Source organism: Thamnophis elegans, chromosome Z (genome assembly GCF_009769535.1).
Source record: "Thamnophis elegans isolate rThaEle1 chromosome Z, rThaEle1.pri, whole genome shotgun sequence".
Taxonomy (NCBI): Eukaryota; Metazoa; Chordata; class Lepidosauria; order Squamata; family Colubridae; genus Thamnophis; species Thamnophis elegans.
In genome coordinates this window covers 130035225-130052672 of record NC_045558.1, presented here as the reverse complement: position 1 = coordinate 130052672, position 17448 = coordinate 130035225, and the positions used below count along the sequence as shown (strand labels likewise).

The 17448-nt window shown below is 36.9% G+C and overlaps 1 protein-coding gene across 1 annotated transcript; it reads left to right on the top strand.

The window, feature by feature from the left end:
* The first annotated feature begins 308 nt into the window (after positions 1 to 308).
* On the top strand, positions 309 to 11650 carry LOC116521782 (vomeronasal type-2 receptor 26-like). Its single transcript, XM_032236438.1, has 4 exons — positions 309 to 481; positions 1681 to 1972; positions 8004 to 8130; positions 10755 to 11650. The coding sequence occupies exons 1-4, from the start codon at positions 309 to 311 to the stop codon at positions 11648 to 11650; spliced, it is 1488 nt and encodes a 495-aa protein (XP_032092329.1).
* The last annotated feature ends 5798 nt before the right edge of the window (positions 11651 to 17448 follow it).

Below are 17448 nucleotides of genomic sequence, written 5' to 3'. Positions count from 1 at the left end.
TTTCTCCAGGTACCAAGGGAATCCCAATAAACATGAGAAAACTATGAGCTCCATTGCATTGCAAAACATTGCATTGCATTAATACCAGCTCAGAAAGAAGCGAATAAGAAGTAGAAAGAATGAGAAAGATGCACATTTAATCTGTGATACTTCACTTTGTAAAATATTCATGGGAAGCTGATTAATTATGTTGCAGCTCAGCAGTGGAATGGTAACATTGAAGTTACACTTTGATTTGTACAATGACAATATTATATATTATGTTGCTTCTGTTCAGAACACTGGTTTTATTTTATTTTTCTGACACAATGTGCATTTCTTCAGTCCCCATCTGCAACCTCAAAGATCCTCTTCCAATTGTTCATAAGTATTATCAATCAGGGGATTTAATCATTGCTGCTATCATTTATCAGGTGTTATTTGTTTCAAATGAGATCACTTTTCAAAGTGTTCCTTCACACAATGTCCTTGATCAGTATCTGTAAGTATCCTTACATACATACACATCACCACTACAATGTTCTCTTCCTTCCTTCCATCCATCCTTCCTCACTCCCTCACTCCCTTCCTTCTACACCTCAAAGACTTAAGCTCCCCAAGTTCTGAAGTCTCAAATGAGGAAGATATTATTGCTTTTAATATTACTGTTTATTACAAAGGTTATTTCCCATATATTGCTAAGAACATTGGCAGTCTTTTTTTAATTAGGAGAAAGGTATGACTAATCAAAGCTGTAAGACTATTCTAAAAATAATCTACATGTCCTAGTGCTTTCTACATTTTCTTAATGTTATCTTCCTTCCTTCCTTCCTTCCTTCCTTCCTTCCTTCCTTCCTTCCTTCCTTCCTTCCTTCCTTCCTCGCTGTCTCCCTTCCTTCCTTCCATAAAATGATTACCATACTGCATCGGTCTTAGCAATGTTGTAATTCTTCTCCAGATGACTTCATTTCCACAAATTCTCATTCACATACACATCACCACTATAATGTTCCCTCTCTCCCTCCCTCCCTTCCACACTTCAGAGATTTAAGCTGCCCAAATTCTGAAATCCCAAACAAGGGAAGTTTTGTTGCTTTTAATTTTACTATTACAAGGGTTATTTTCCACAAAGAACATTCACGGTCCTTCGTTTTATTAGGAGAAAAGAATGAGTAATCAAAGTTTTAAGACTGTTCTGAAAATAATCTACAGGTCCTAATGCTTAGTACATTTTCTTTCCTTGAATGCCACCATGGAATGAAGAAGACAGGTGGGCAATGGGTTATTATTTTTTACAGAATACAATGCCCAAATGACAAATTACTTGTAAGAAGGTCATAAGAGTAGAACTGTTTATATCCCTCCTGCCATTAAATTGGAACATTACTGTGTACTGTATAGTTAATATATATCTCATATCTGTCAAATGAATTTGACAGTTTTTTTAGATGAATAGTTTTAAAAAGAGAAAAAACTATTTCTCAGTTCAATATTAGCCTATTCCTTTCCCACATCATTGCCTCCAAAGCCATACAACCTAGGGCTATTATTGCTAGAGATCATATGCCAGATATCCAGAATAAATAATAAGAACCACATTTTCTGTATTTATAAATATGTGTAATAATTAAAAATATCAACTGTTTAATTCAGAAGCAAACATGATATTAACATAGTTCATATCTTTGACTTTGACTAAAGGTTCCTCACTCATAATTACCAACATAATTTGGCTTTGGCATTTGCTGTAAAAGAGATCAATAAAAATTCTAGGATTTTACACAATATTACCCTGGGTTTCCACATCGCTACCGATTATTTTGTTGACATTACAACTTATCAATTAGCAATGGAATTTCTATCTACAAAAGATAAATTTATTCCCAACTACAAATGTAATGACCAGACCAATACACTAGCTGTCATCGGGGGACCCCGTACTAAGACCTGTGTCAACATGGCAACCGCTCTTTCTAACTACAAGTTTCCTCAGGTGAGATCAAAACAGGAACAAGATGGAAAGTGCCACAGTTGTTCATTACTCTCAGATGTTCAGTTCTGATGATACGTCTTCTAAAACCTTAAGACAACCAGTTCATGATCTGCAATGGAAATCACCACCACAACTGGTCTTAAATGCACTGTGAAACTTCCTTATGCCAAGTTGCTCAACTAATTATTTGTCTGTATTCTCTTCCCCACCATTTAGATCACATATGGATCAGCTCCACTGATGGATAAGGAAACAGCAGCACATTTTGTCAAATGGATGTTCCCAGATGAGGTCCACCAGCTTAAAGGAATACTACACTTATTAATGCATTTTGGATGGACCTGGGTTGGGTTGATTTCTCTGTATGAGGAAGACAGAGAGAGGTTCATTCAAAAAAGTCTTTCCATGTACTCAGAGAAAGGAATCTGCTTTGATTTTATAGAGTGTATCCCACCAATGGTGTATGGTAATTTAGTTGCTGAAATGATGGAAGAGGCAGATAAATTATATAAAGTTATCGTGGGGAGTACAGTCATTGCAGTGATCTTGAATGCTGAAATTACAACCATTGTGATTTTGAGAATAATGATCTATATTTTAGATGCTGATGATATTCCAAAGGAGAGAAAGGCCAAAGTTTGGGTCATGGCAGCTCAGACAGATTTTACCTCAATTCTAATGCAAAGACATTTGCCCATTGATTTTCTCCATGGTGCTCTTTCCTTTGCAATTCATTCAAAAGAGTTACCAGGTTTCCAAAACTTTATGTTGAATAGAAGCCCTAACTTTGAAAGAGAAGATGGATTTATAAGGGATTTTTGGAAAGATGCATTTGACTGCTCATTCTCCAGTGATATTACAGAAAGGAATGCTGAAAGGATCTGCACTGGAGAAGAGAAGCTAGAGACTCTTCCTAATTCTGTCTTTGAGACCAGTGTGAGTGGACATAGTTACAGCATTTACAATGCAATCTATGCTGTGGCACATGCTCTCAGGGCCAAATGGTCCCACACTACCAAATTCAAAGAGGGTCAAATAATTGACGAGAGGAGATGGGAGATCTTACTTCAATCACCATGGCAGGTAACGTTGCCTGATGCAAAATTCAGGAAAGTCATCAGGTATATAAGCAGCGCTGAATTAATCAATTAATCAGAGCAAGGTGATCCATTTACATTTGAAATATACTATAGTTATGCAGTAGGGTGGAAAGTGAATGTGATGGAGAACATTAATTCTCTCCAAATTTTAAAATGTATAGACTAATGTGAAATTTAAGATATAACTTTTATTTAAAGTAAAGGTTTCCCTCGCACATATGTGCTAGTCATTTCTGGCTCTAGGGACAGTGCTCATCTCCATTTCAAAGCTTAAGAGCCAGCTCTGTCTGAAGATGCCTCCTTGGTTTTGTGGCCATCATGACTGAATGCCAAAGGCACATGGAACACTGCTACCTTCCCACCAAAGTGGTTCCTATTTTTTCTATTTGCATTTTACCTACTTTCAAATTGCTAGGTTGGCAGAAGCTTGGACAAGTAATGGGAGCTCGCTCCATTATGTGGTGCTAGGGATTCAAACCGCCAAATTTCTGATCTTTCTGATCAACAAGCTCAGCATCTTAGCCACTGAGCCACTATGTCCCTTAAGTTTTCATTAAGCAAAGCCAAATTATGAGAAACAAAAAAAGATTTGTGTGTATCCTTCAAAAACTCCTATTAATTTTCCCATTTATTTTCAATGAGAAAAGATGGATCCTATTGGTTCTATCACTGTGCATATGTTGTCCACTAATCCAGATTACTGTTTTAATATTGGAATATTAAATATTAGAAGGACTAAAACTCATAAAGAAAAACTTTTCTAGGCAATCTTAGATGACTCATGTTATTTCCTTGAGAAGGGCTTTTCTGAATGATAGCAGCTACTGACTCTTAGCTGCTATAGTTTTCTAGGTCTCTATGAGAGTGTTAAGGATTCCTGAAGATGATTCAATACCTCTACTCTTGCCTCATTCAATTGTCAACATAAGACAAGGGGAAAACAAATGTGAACCATTCATGTTGAAATGTAAATACAGGCAGTCTTCTACTTACGAAAACAAGTGACCCCAGAACATATGTGGCTAAATGAGAAATTTGTCCAGTGATTTTTGTCCCATGTTATGATGCCATATTTGCTAAGTGAATCTCTGCAGCTAATAAATTCATGTTGTCAATTTAACATCATCAAATTGATGATGTCATCCATCATGTTGGAAGACGACCGTGGCATCTAACAGTCTGTGGCTGTCCACAATGTGACCATAGGAAAGGCCTATATGGGCATGAAACGTTCTGCCACATGTCACACAGACATGGGAGGGCACTATTGTTGCAGCCTTTGCAGCTCTGGATTTGTGGAGTGCTCACTTCTCTTGTGCTTTGGTTGTTCTTCTGTCCTCAGATGTCTGTAAGCCTTGATGGATCAACCTGTACCATGTCGCTTGATCTTTTGCGAGGGTTTCCCATGAGGTGGTGTCGATATCCAGGGACTTGAATGAGGCTTTCCATATGTCTTTGTATCACTTCTTTTCTCCCCCATGTAATCACTTTCTTTGAGACAGCTCACCATAGAGGAGCTGGTTGGGGATGCAATGGTTTGGCATCCTTGCAACATAGCCTGCCCAGTGTGTCTGCAGGTTGTGAACTGATGGCAGGCATTCTCTGGAGAGGACTTCTGTGCCTGGCACCTTGTCCCATCACAGGATCCTCAGAATTCCATTGTTGTTAAATTAGTAATGCATTGGAGAAGCTACAGTAGTTAAATGAATCTAGATGCTCCGTTGACTTTGCTTGTCAGAAAGTCTCAAAAGAGGGCCATATTGTCAGCCAGGAATGGCCAAGAGAGACATATGATGAGAAGGCAGAACTTACATTTAGACCTCAGCAGGCCTTTGAGGCCATGGAAAATTTACAGGAAATTGTCGCCTGTTGATTAGGCATGCAAGCAAAAACCACAGAAGGCATGTTTGACTATTTTAATGCTTTCTGTATTTTCTATATCTTATCTGTAGGATGCCGGCTGCATCCTATGTAATGAAATGAGAGTTAAAAAAAGTATATTAATATCTGCCTTGCACTATGCTCTGGGTTCCTACTACAAGGCTGAATAATCACACTGGCTTATCATCACAGATAGCTCTGTCTTTTATTTTACCAAGCCAGACCTGAAAACCTTCATAAGAACATGACCATGGGATATTGCAATTGTCGTAAATAAGAACCAGTTGCCAACCATCCAAATGTAAATCACATGACCATGGGGATGCTGCAATGGTCATAAGTGTTGAAAATGGTCATAAGTCCCTTTTTCAGTGCCCTTGTAACTTCAAATGGTCAATAAATGAACTGTTTTAAGTCAAGGACTACCTGTCGTGTTAATTCAAATGGATTTTCAATGTAAATTTGTTTAAAGTCATCCTTTTAATATTTTTTTTAAGTTAGAAGAAAGGCCAACATTACTTATATATTTTTTCTTGTGGATTTTGTGGAAAACATTATACTTTCTGCATGGAATGGAATGGAATGGAATGGAATACAATACAATACAATACAATGCAATGCAATGCAATGCAATAGAATTCTTTATTGGCCAAGCGTGATTGGACACACAAGTAATTTGTCTTTGGTGCATCTGGTCTCAGTGTACATAAAAACACAAGATACATTCATCAAGAATCATAAGGTGCAACATGTAATGACAGTCATAAGCAATCAGAAAACAATCAATATCAGTATAAATCAACAAAGCAACAAAGTTACAGTCCTGCAGTCATAAGTGGGAGGAGATGGATGATAGGAATGATGAGAAGGCTAATAGTAATAGTAATGCAGCCTTAGTGAATATTTTGACAGTGGTGAGGGAATTATTTATTTAGCAGTGATGGCATTCAGAAAAAAAACTGTTCTTAGGTCTAGTTGTCTTAGTGTGCAGTGCTGTATAGCGTCGTTTTGAGAGTAGGAGTAGGAAACAATTTATGTCCAGGATGCAAGACCATGGTGAGGGAATTATTTGTTTAGACGTGTGATGGGTTCAGGAAAAAACTGTTCTTGTATCTAGTTGTATTGGTGTGCAGTGCTCTATAGCGTCATTTTGAGGGTATGAGTTGAAACAATTTATTTCCAGGATGCGAGGGAAGTAATGTAAAGTCAAAATTCTTGGATTGCTCAATTCATTAGAGCAAAGTGAGCTTTTGGATTTTGTGGTGGTGTTTTCCTCTGAAAAAAAATTTCAAGTTAAAAAAAAAGTTAGGCAATAGAATAGAAAATGCATGTTATAGAAATATATTCCCATTCAGTGAAGCAAAAATTTAACACCTTACTTTGCATTAACATAGGACAAATTGAAATGAAGAAACTGAGTTTTTTTCATACCCTTTAAGAAAACCTGTTAACTTTCTTGTTTTTCTTTTTCTTTTTTTCTTCTTCTTCTTCTTCTTCTTCTTCTTCTTCTTCTTCTTCTTCTTCTTCTTCTTCTTCTTCTTCTTCTTCTCCTTCTTCTTCTTCTCCTTCTTCTTCTTCTTCTATTAGCTTCACCATTTTTTGCAGAAAGTTTCCTTTAACAACAATGTTGGGGAAGAGATTTCATTTGGTCCCAATGGGGAATTAGTAACTGGATTTGATATTCTAAATTGGGTCACATTCCCAAACAAGTCCTTTCAGAAAGTCCAGGTTGGAAAAATTGACCCCAGGGTGTCTCAAGACAAATTTCTCACAATTTCTGTGAAGGATATTGCTTGGCCCCTCATATTTAACCAGGTATGTCTCATTATATACTTTTTAGGAAATCATTTCAGTCACTGCCCCATATCAATAAATGATGTAAATGCAACAATAACACTTGGATTAAATTTTTAGCAGCTTCAGATATCAAATATAGCGACAGCACTTAGACTTATACACCATTTCACAGTGCTTTACAGTCCTCAGTTTACAGAGTCATCCTATTGCCCCCAACAATCTCGGTTCTCATTTTACTGACTTTGGAATGATTGAAGGCTGAGTCAACCTTGAGCCTGGTGTGATTCAAACTGCCAGATTGTAGGCAGCTGGCAGTCAGCAGAAGCAGCCTCTGTACTGCATTCCAACCACTGCACCACCGCAGCTCAATATATTCAAATATATTGAATATATAGCAAAATTGAAAGTATTGAAAATATGATTGAAAAATAATTTCAGCTGGAGAGTCAATGTGTTTATCTGTATCTCCATCTCTTCAAAGTGTAGTATCATTGAAAATAATTGCACACCATCAAAATCCATTTAAAAAAAAACAAATTAATCATGTGACACAAAAATTCCTTCTTTCTACATTTGTATGACAGTGTTCTACACTTGATTTAGAAGAGCATCACATCCCTGTTTCATTTAATATTTTCAGACAATCATACCTAGTTCTCAAATTTTTGAGTCTTTGGACAAAAAAACCATCTTTAATGGAAGTGTCTTGAAATAAAGACATTTTGGAAGTGTGTGTGAGTAAATGATCAGTATTATCTGTCAATCCTTAAAGAAAATATCAAATTCCATTTGTTTTCTATCAGCTCCAGATTTCAAACAAATAAAGGCCTCCCAAAATAACAGCATTCTATTATAAGCAGGCAGAGAGAAAATAGCTGAATTTTGAAAATGTCAATGGAAAAATCAAGCAAATTTTGAAAGAACTATAGCAGATGTGGGACACCAGCTCAAAACATGGAATCTCAAGGAAAGCATATTTGAAGGGCTCTCAAGTTAAATGTTCTCCACACCTGATTCCAGTTCTGATTTTCTCAGAAGAGAAAATAGAATATTATTTCGGGGTTGATTAGTAAATTGGTGTGAAATAAAGAACAGTTGAGGGAGTGGGGGGTTTAAGCCAAAAACCAACCTGGGAATGGAATAGCAAAGTCTGGATTCAATATGAAAAAGTTCGATATGTCTAAGCAATGAAAAGAACAACCCGAAAGCATAAATGTTTCATGTGAAAGAATTCTGATTTTATTTATGAATAGACGTTGCCTCTTTCCATCTGTAACAAGAAATGTCCTCTTGGCCATAGCAAGATAAAAGTGGAAGGGAAATTATCTTGCTGCTATGACTGTAGATGCTGTCCAGAAGGGAAGATAGCTGATCAAACGGGTAAGCAAAGGAATACATTGTATATATCAATGACTTAATAAAATAAAAAATGGGAGTTGAGTTTTTAATAAAAATTATCGGGACTGAAAATCTTGAGCTTCACATCATATAGAATTATTCAACAATGAAATATTTGAACTGAATTTTCATAGCTCAGCAAGGTATTTGATAATAACACTAATCAGAAAGTTCAACAGATTTTCCAGATTTGAATTGTCCCTTTTTAAATATTTCCTTGAAAATGCTCTCTGTTTATTTTTTAGGAAATCAAAGTTTCTAGGTTGAGCAATACTAATCAGTTCACACTAGGTAGCAAATTCAAATTTGTCACTTTTTAGGTTTCCGTGAATATATTCTAAATATTTTCTTGCAAACCAATGTTTGTCATTAGAATATCTGAAATGCTTCCTTTGTACCTTCTTTTTTGGAAGTAAAGGTAATGGTGATTACTTTTACTGCAAACTGTAAATTGTATAACAAGATATTTGATGATAACCCGAATCAGTTTACTCCAACTAGAAGGTTCAACAGATTTTCCAGATTTGAATTGTCCCTTTTCAAAATATTTCCTTGAATATGCTCTCTTTCTATTTTTTAGAAAAATCAAAGTTTCTAGGTAGAGCATCTTAAATCTTTCCTTTTTACCTTCTTTTTTGGAAGTAAAGGTAACTGGTAATGGTGAATGGATTTACTGCAGAGGTGATCTTTTCATCTCATTTTACTTCCTACTTCATCATAATGTATTCATTGCTTATTGATCTGAAATGGCTGTCTATCTCATGTAATGAACCTAGGTGGCTCACTATAATCAATACAAAAATGCAAAATTACAAAAATAAAAATACCCTGCCACCAGCCTCACATGAAAGAGCCAATTGTGTCATTCTTGCCCCATCCTAAGCCAACCTTTTGACCAGGAGACCAGTCTTTCCAGCCTAACACAGGGATAGAAAGATAGGACTGTCTGAAAATTCAGATGGGATGATATTTGAAAAGCCTGGGCATCTACTGAGAAAGTATACTTCTAACACCCATCAGTCAACAACATTTAACACATGAGACTTACAGATCCCCCCCAAAAAACATTGAAAGAAATAGAACAGGAAATAGGAGAGGAACTGACAAAGAGGAATGAGATGCAAAAAGCAAATATTGTAGAGAAAAAAGCTGAAAATAAAAACTAGTTATATAACCTTGTTGAGATTTTCAGAGACACATAAAAGGCAGAGAGGAAAAAAGGGAAATGGTATCCAAAAAAGGAACATTCAAAAACAAAGAGAGAAACAATGGGAAGCGAAAAAGAGAAATCCTAAGGAGGGTTACTCAAAATATTTTTTAGAAGAATGACAGAAAAGATTCAGAAGAAAAGATACAATACATGTAGAAAAAAAAAAGAAAAAAAGGGAATTTAAGAGTATGGGAAAGTATACTTCTAACTCCCACCTGTCAACAGCATTTAATGCAGGAGACTTAGAGCATGTTCTTGCTGACTTACTGAAAGATACTGTAAGAGAGAGAGATGGTTTCACAAATCCCTTATTACACTCGTGCTACTCAAGTGAACCACTGGGCACCAAAATTGTATGTGTTGCTGCATTGGGGAAAAGTTACTCATTTCAAACGGTCTTCAATGGAAGCCCCATGTAAAGGGGCTTCCACTTGGCCCTTCAATAAGGCCAGAGAATGCTGTAAAAATCAGAGTGCAGACTGCAGATATGTATCTGCCCAACTATGGCACAACAGAATAGAATATAGGAGCATTGGGTTTGAATTGCTGAGTTGTTCATGTTATTTGAGCTTGGTTATTTGGCTAGCAAATGTTTCACAGCACAGATGACTGTTGTGGTTTCTTCCTGTCTTTATGCAGTAAATTGTGCTACCGCTTTGATGGGAGTATTTTCCCCCCCAGGTAGTTCCATGATTAGGGCAAAGTTTTCTGCTAGATAGTTTGTCTTGCTTAAAATCATGCTTACCTGGGTTTTGTATGTTTCAGAGCATATCTATAGATATTCTCAGTCATACAGGTCATGGATGTTTTTTCAAGAGACAACTGGGCTTTCTAGTTGTTGTTTTTTAAGACAATTCACTTGTCATCCAAAAAGCTTCTTCAGCTTTGCCTGGATGGTGAGGGATAGAAGGATTTATATTCCTTGCAGAGAGCTGTTCATTTGTATTCTTTTAGACCAGGGAATCAAATGGGCAGCTATCGGGCCAGATGTGTCATGTGCAGACAAAACCCACACCAGCTCCATAAAGGGAAGAAACATTACAAACTGTCATGTGATGGCAACATGATGTCATGTGTTTGACACCCATGTTTTAGACAGTTGTTGAGGCCACTTGGAAGGTTGAGAGCGTGTGCTTTGCCCTGGTTTCATTCTTAGGTTTACATTTCCATTTTTGAATGATGGGTAAATATGGTTTCTCTTCATATCAAACAGCCAAGTTCAAAATGTTCCTGACACTCCCAGGTAACACACTCTAAATTGTATTATGAATTATTTTAACAAAAAGTAATCAGAAAACTAATGTAAGTCACAGAACCTTAGTGGATATATTGTTTTATTGATGATTGATTCTAGGTTTTTTATGAATGGTTTTCTTTTTTGTTTCTTTTTCCACAGACTTAGATGATTGTTTTCCATGTCCAGAAGATTGTTATCCAAACAAAGATCAGGACAGTTGTCTTCAAAAAACTATAACTTATTTGACTTATCAAGAGCCTTTGGGGATTTCTTTGATGGTCACAGCCGTCTTCTTGTCTTTCACCTCAATTTTAGTACTGGGGATCTTCATTAAACACCAGGACACTCCAATTGTTAAAGCCAACAACAGGAACCTCACTTATAGCCTTCTCATTGCTCTCCTGCTCTCCTTTATTTGCACTTTTCTCTTCATTGGGCAACCAGACCAAGTCAAATGTCTCTTGCGACAAACAGCTTTTGGCCTCATCTTCTCTGTAGCTCTTTCTTGTATATTAGGGAAAACAACCATAGTGGTTCTTGCTTTCATGGCTACCAAGCCTGGTTCCAAAATGAGGAAATGGGTAGGGAAAAGGTTGGCTCTTTCTATTGTCCTACCTTGCTCCCTGGTACAATTTACTATTTGTCTAGTGTGGTTGGCAACTTTCCCCCCTTTCTCTGATTCTGACATGCACTCCATGGTTGAAGAAATTGTCCTGCAATGTAATGAAGGTTCAACCACTATGTTTTATACTGTCTTTGGCTTTATGGGGTTCTTGACAGCTATCAGCTTCACTGTGGCCTTCCTAGCTAGGAATTTGCCTGACAGCTTCAATGAAGCCAAATTTATCACCTTCAGCATGTTGGTCTTTTGTAGTGTTTGGGTGTCATTTGTTCCAACTTACCTGAGCACTAAGGGAAAATATATGGTGGCGGTAGAGATCTTTTCCATTTTGGCTTCAGCAGCTGGATTACTGGTCTGCATCTTTTCCCCAAAATGCTATATCATTATTCTGAGACCTGACCTGAACAAGAAGGAGCAACTAATAAAGAAATGAAGCTTATTTTTTATATTAGACCGCTTGAAAGAAGCCAAATTGGTTACTATGAACATATAAGTTTTTCCCAGTTTGGCAACTCTGCATGGTGAGGGATGGAAGGAATTATATTCCTTGCAGGCAGCTGTTCATTTGCATTCTTTAAGACTGGCGAGTCCAGAGAGACCAGAAGTGCCTCAGTGAGACAGTCAGAAAACCATGGGCTCTGAAGAGTCTCACATAAATTCTGGCTGAGAAACCAATGCCGGGGATTTTCGGATCAGAACTTTGCTGGAGTGAAAGTGGAGAAGGACTTGCATCTCAATAGATTGAGATGAATGCAACTAGTTCCTTGCATGTCAGACATTAGCTCTATGAATTGGCGTCGAGGGAGGCAGCATTGTAAAATGGCCGCTACAAAGCTGAAGCATCTGGACTAAGCATTGAGCAGGAGCAATGTTTGAAAGGATTGGTAAAACCTGGTGAGAAAATTTAAATAACCAACAGATACAAATCAGAATTTGGAAAAGGTAAAGAATCTTGTGAGTAGAAAATAATATTAATGGACAGATTGGGAATTTGGCAGAAGGAAGAAAGAGGAGGAAAAAATGCAGTTTAAATCATTAAGCCCAAAGAGAACTGCTTGTTTAAATAACTTGGAGACTAAAATGAGAATTGACTAACCCATTAAAATACAAAGCTTTGAATTTGGAGCTGATAAGATTGTGTCCTTAAAAGAGATTAACTGACAATTGGCAACCTCACGAGAAAGAAGGAGGGGGGAATGGAGGCTAAAAAACACCGATACCAAGGAGACTTGCTTTGTTTTAAGTTATTCTAATTTACACATCTTAAGCAATTCTAATTAATCAAAGGTGGAAAATAGCATGAGGAAAAATCAAGAATTAGTGTTGTTTCTCCCCTGCCTGTAATTTTATTTTTTCCAGATTTAAAACTACCAAAATGTATCTTTGAAAATCATCAAGCTAAAGGAATAGAGGCAGAGCCATTTGCTGGAGGGAAGACTGAAAAACAAAGAAAATGAAACTACACCATTTAAGGAGATTTGAATTTGCACAGATTGTTTGATTTTACATTTGGATAGCTGTGGATGAAAAAAGAATGCCTTCTCCTTTTTTCTCTTCTTAGTTGAACTGGAATATTGGAGCTGGATTAGAAGTGGAAAAGAAGAAGAAATTGTGGAACTTAAATTATAATTAACTGTATCTTTTGAACTGGACACTATGAAAAGTTGGCAATTCGAAGAAATATGTGAGATTATAAAAAAAATTGCATGAGTCATTAAAACTAACATTAAATAGAATTTTGAAGTTAGAAATTAAAGAGAAACAAGAAGCAAGGGAAAAAGAAGGAAAAGAAAGTGGAACTACAGAAAAAACAAAAGAAAATAAAAACATACAAAAGATTTCACTGGGTTTGACAGTGGCACAGGGAAAATTGAAAAGGGAGGATATAGCTCAACAAAGAAAGGGAACGGGATTATGTAAGAAAGAAAAGGAAATGGCCAGACAGACATAGAGAAGAACGAAATGAGTGATAAGAGAAAAGAGGGGAAGAAGACAGGGAGACAGATAATTTTGAGGAGGACACGTCGAATGACGTGTGTGATGAAAAAGTTATGGAAGGAAGAATATACACCCAGTAGAAAGAAAAAGCAGAAGCTTAGAGTTTGGGGTAAAAGGCTCATTAGGAAGAGGCAGAAAGGATGCGGGGGGAGAAGTGAAGATTAACGGGAGAGAGGAAGAAGGGAAGTATACATACATACACACATACACACATTCACACACACACACACACACACATATATATATATATACATAATACATACATACACACACACACACACACATATGTGTGTGTGTCTGTGTGTCTGTGTGTCTGTGTAGGGATAGATAGATAGATAGATAGATAGATAGATAGATAGATAGATAGATAGATACATACATACATACATACATACATACATACATAAGTTAATTGGATATTTAGAAATTGCCATGTGGAGAATACAAATGAGAGGTATGCGATTTGTTCTTTTACATGACAGTTAAACTTAGTTGCTAGTTGATTGAATAACAAGGATGATAATGAAAAGATAATTAAATATTAATTAAAATATTTGGAATATGGATACATATAGAACTTGTAAGAGGAGGAATATAAGTGATGTACATATTGCTTGTCATGTTATATAGCAGATTAATGGAATTGTAATAAGTATTGAATAGCAAGGATTGTAATTAAAAGATAATTAAATAAAGATATGGGGGAAAAGGGGGAACTTGAAATATATTTATAATGAGATATATATGTAAATATATACCTGGAATAGCTGGAAATTGTAACCAGACCCACACTTCGCCTACAAAATAAGCTTGGGAGGGGAGTTGCTCTCCTGCTGTCCTTCCTTTGCACTTTTTGCTTCATTGGGCAACCAGACCTAGTGAAATATCTCCTGCGACAAACTACTTTTGGCCTCATCTTCTCTGTAGCTCTTTCTTGTATATTGGGGAAAACAGCCATTGTTGTTCTTGCTTTCATAGCCACCAAGTCTGGTTCCAAAATGAGGAAATGGGTAGGGAAAACGTTGGCTCTTTCTATTGTCCTACCTTGCTCCCTGGTACAATTCACTATTTGTGTAGTGTGGTTGGCAACTTTCCCCCCATTCGTAGATTTGGACATGCACTCCATGGCTGAAGAAATTGTCCTGCAATGTAATGAAGGTTCAACCATTATGTTTTATACTGTCTTTGGCTTTATGGGGTTCTTGACAGCTATCAGCTTCACTGTGGCCTTCCTAGCTAGGAATTTGCCTGACAGCTTCAATGAAGCCAAATTTATCACCTTCAGCATGTTGGTCTTTTGTAGTGTTTGGGTGTCATTTGTTCCAACTTACCTGAGCACTAAGGGAAAATATATGGTGGCGGTAGAGATCTTTTCCATTTTGGCTTCAGCAGCTGGATTACTGGTCTGCATCTTTTCCCCAAAATGCTATATCATTATTCTGAGACCTGACCTGAACAAGAAGGAGCAACTAATAAGAAATGAAGCTTATTTTTTATATTAGACCGCTTGAAAGAAGCCAAATTGGTTACTATGAACATATAAGTTTTTCCCAGTTTGGCAACTCTGCATTCTTCCCTGTACTAGGAAATCAAGGTGACATGGAAGGTGGCAATCTCCTCCAAGGTTTTTGCAGAATCTCGAAAGCTGCTCCTCATGTATTCTTTCAAATGTTATTTTTTCTGGCCTTGTTCAGGATAGAATAGAGTGCCTAAGACAATGTTGTGTGAAAATCAATTTTTCATCAGATAATGCACATCAATCTCAACTGGAAAGCCTTTGTATCTTGTAGCTGATGAGTTTCACAATATCCCTGCATCACCAAAAATGAAAAGCCCTCACAAAAATTCCACAATTTTTAAATGTGGGAGAATCCCTACCCCTAGTCTGAAAATTTGATATCTATCTTGGTGTAGCAAGCAAGGTTCTGGATTGGAATCTGGGAAATGATGAGTACTAATCCTCCCTTAGGCCTTAGGCCTGAGCTTAGAATAGAATAGAATAGAATAGAATTCTTTATCGGCCAAGTGTGATTGGACACTCAAGGAATTTGTCTTTGGTGCATATATTCTCAGTGTACATAAAAAGACAAGATACATTTGTCAAGAATCATAAGGTACCACAATTAATGACAGTCATAGGGTACAAATAAGGGATCAAATCATACTAAGAAACAATCAATATAAATCATAAGGAAACAACCAAGTTACAGTCATACAGTTAGAACTGGGATGAGATGGGTGATAGGAACGATGAGAAGATTAACATTATTGGTAATGCAGACTTAGTAAATAGTTTTACAGTTTTGTGAGAATAGGGTTGTTTAGCAGAGTGATGGAGTTCAGAGAAAAACTGTTCTTGTGTCTAGTTGTTCTGGTGTGCAGTGCTCTTATTATGGGAATCAAGAGGAAATGTTAGAAGAAAATGATGTTGGACAATTTCTTCTCACCTTATCTGATGTAATTTAGCTTATTCCTGATTATAAGAGTTCCATCTTTGTCAATTTGATTAATTATGATATGATGAGTGTTTATTAATGTTTATACCACCAGTTCCCACCTCCTGTCCTGACACTGGGTAGCATACATAATAGCATAATCCATATACAGTAGATTAAAAAATGCAACCAATTTAAGTTAAATGAGTAAAAACAAAATTGTAAAAAAGATAAAAGACAATGAATTCAAATTAACTGTGTAGTAAAAATCTAGTAGGCTGCACTCCATCATGTGATCCCATGCCTATTATCCAAACCATATTTAAGGATCTTGTAGAAGCCAAAAAAATAAGCCTTAGCTCCTTGCAAAATATTTTTTGATAGGGTGCACACCAGTAGTGGGATTCAATTTCTTTTTACTACCGGTTCTGTGGTTATGTCTTTGTGGGCATGACATGGTTTAGTGGGTGTGGCAGGGGAAGGATACTGTAAAATTTTCACTCCCACCCCACTCCAGGGGAAGGATACTGCAAAATCCCCATTCTCTCCTGATCAGCTGGGACTCAGAAGGAAGAGAATAAATAGGGGTGGGGCCAGTCAGAGGTGGTATTTACCGGTTCTCCAAACTACTCAAAATTTCCACTACTGGTTCTCCAGAACTGGTCAGAACCTGCTGAATATCGCCTCTGGTGCACACCATTACCCATAACTAAGGAAGGATATCAGCAGATAGCCAGAATCTGCAAAGATGAAGTCAGGAAAGCAAAGGCTCAGAATGAACAAAAACTTGCAAGAAAAGTTAAAGATAATAAAGAAATGTTTCCTCCAACATACAAATAACAAAAAAATAATCAAGGAAACAGTCGGTCCACTAAAGAGAGAAGACGGCAAGTATGTAACCGGGACAACAGAGAGCATTGACGTTCTTTGCATTGATCTTCATGCAAGAAGAAATTATAGCCCAACCAACCAGAAACATAACTGTAAAAAACATACTAGAAATAAAAGTTAAAAGTTAAAAAAAAACCAAAAATAGTAAGAGAAAACCTGTCTGATCTTGATGAATACAAATCAACAGGACCTGATGGATTACATCCCAGAGTTCTAAAGGAGCTGGCAAATGTCATCTCAGAACACTGCACTACATCTTTCAAAAATCCTGGAACACTGGGGATCGACCAGAGGACTGGAAAAGAGCTGATGTGATTCCCATCTTAAAATAAAATCAGACCCAAGAAACTACAGACCAATCAGCCTAACATCAATACCTGGGAAGATACTGGAAAAGATAACCCTAGAAACCAACACCTAGAAACCCTAGAAACAATTAAATTAAGAACTATCAGTCAGCACAGATCACGCCGAACCAATTTTATTTCATTCTTCAACAGAGTGACTAAATTAGTAGACCAGCGAAATACTGTGGACATAATATAGGCATTCGACAAAGTAGACCACAACCTACTTCTTCGTAAGCTAGAAAAAAGTGGAATAGATAGCTTCACCACCAGATGGATTTCACAGTTGACAAACTGTACTCAACAAGTACTTCTCAACGGGTCTAGGTATACAAGGAGAGAAGTAAGCAGTAGGGTACCACAATGCTTCACCTTAGGCCCCAAATCTTCATAAATGACTTAGATGAGGGAATAGAAAGGGAACTTACAAATTTGCATATGAAATTAAGCTAGAAATAACAGCTAACCCTAGAAGATAGGCTCCAGATCCAGACTTGACGACTGTTTCCAATCTAAACAAAATGAAATTCAATGTAGAGAAAAGTAAAGTCCTGCACTTA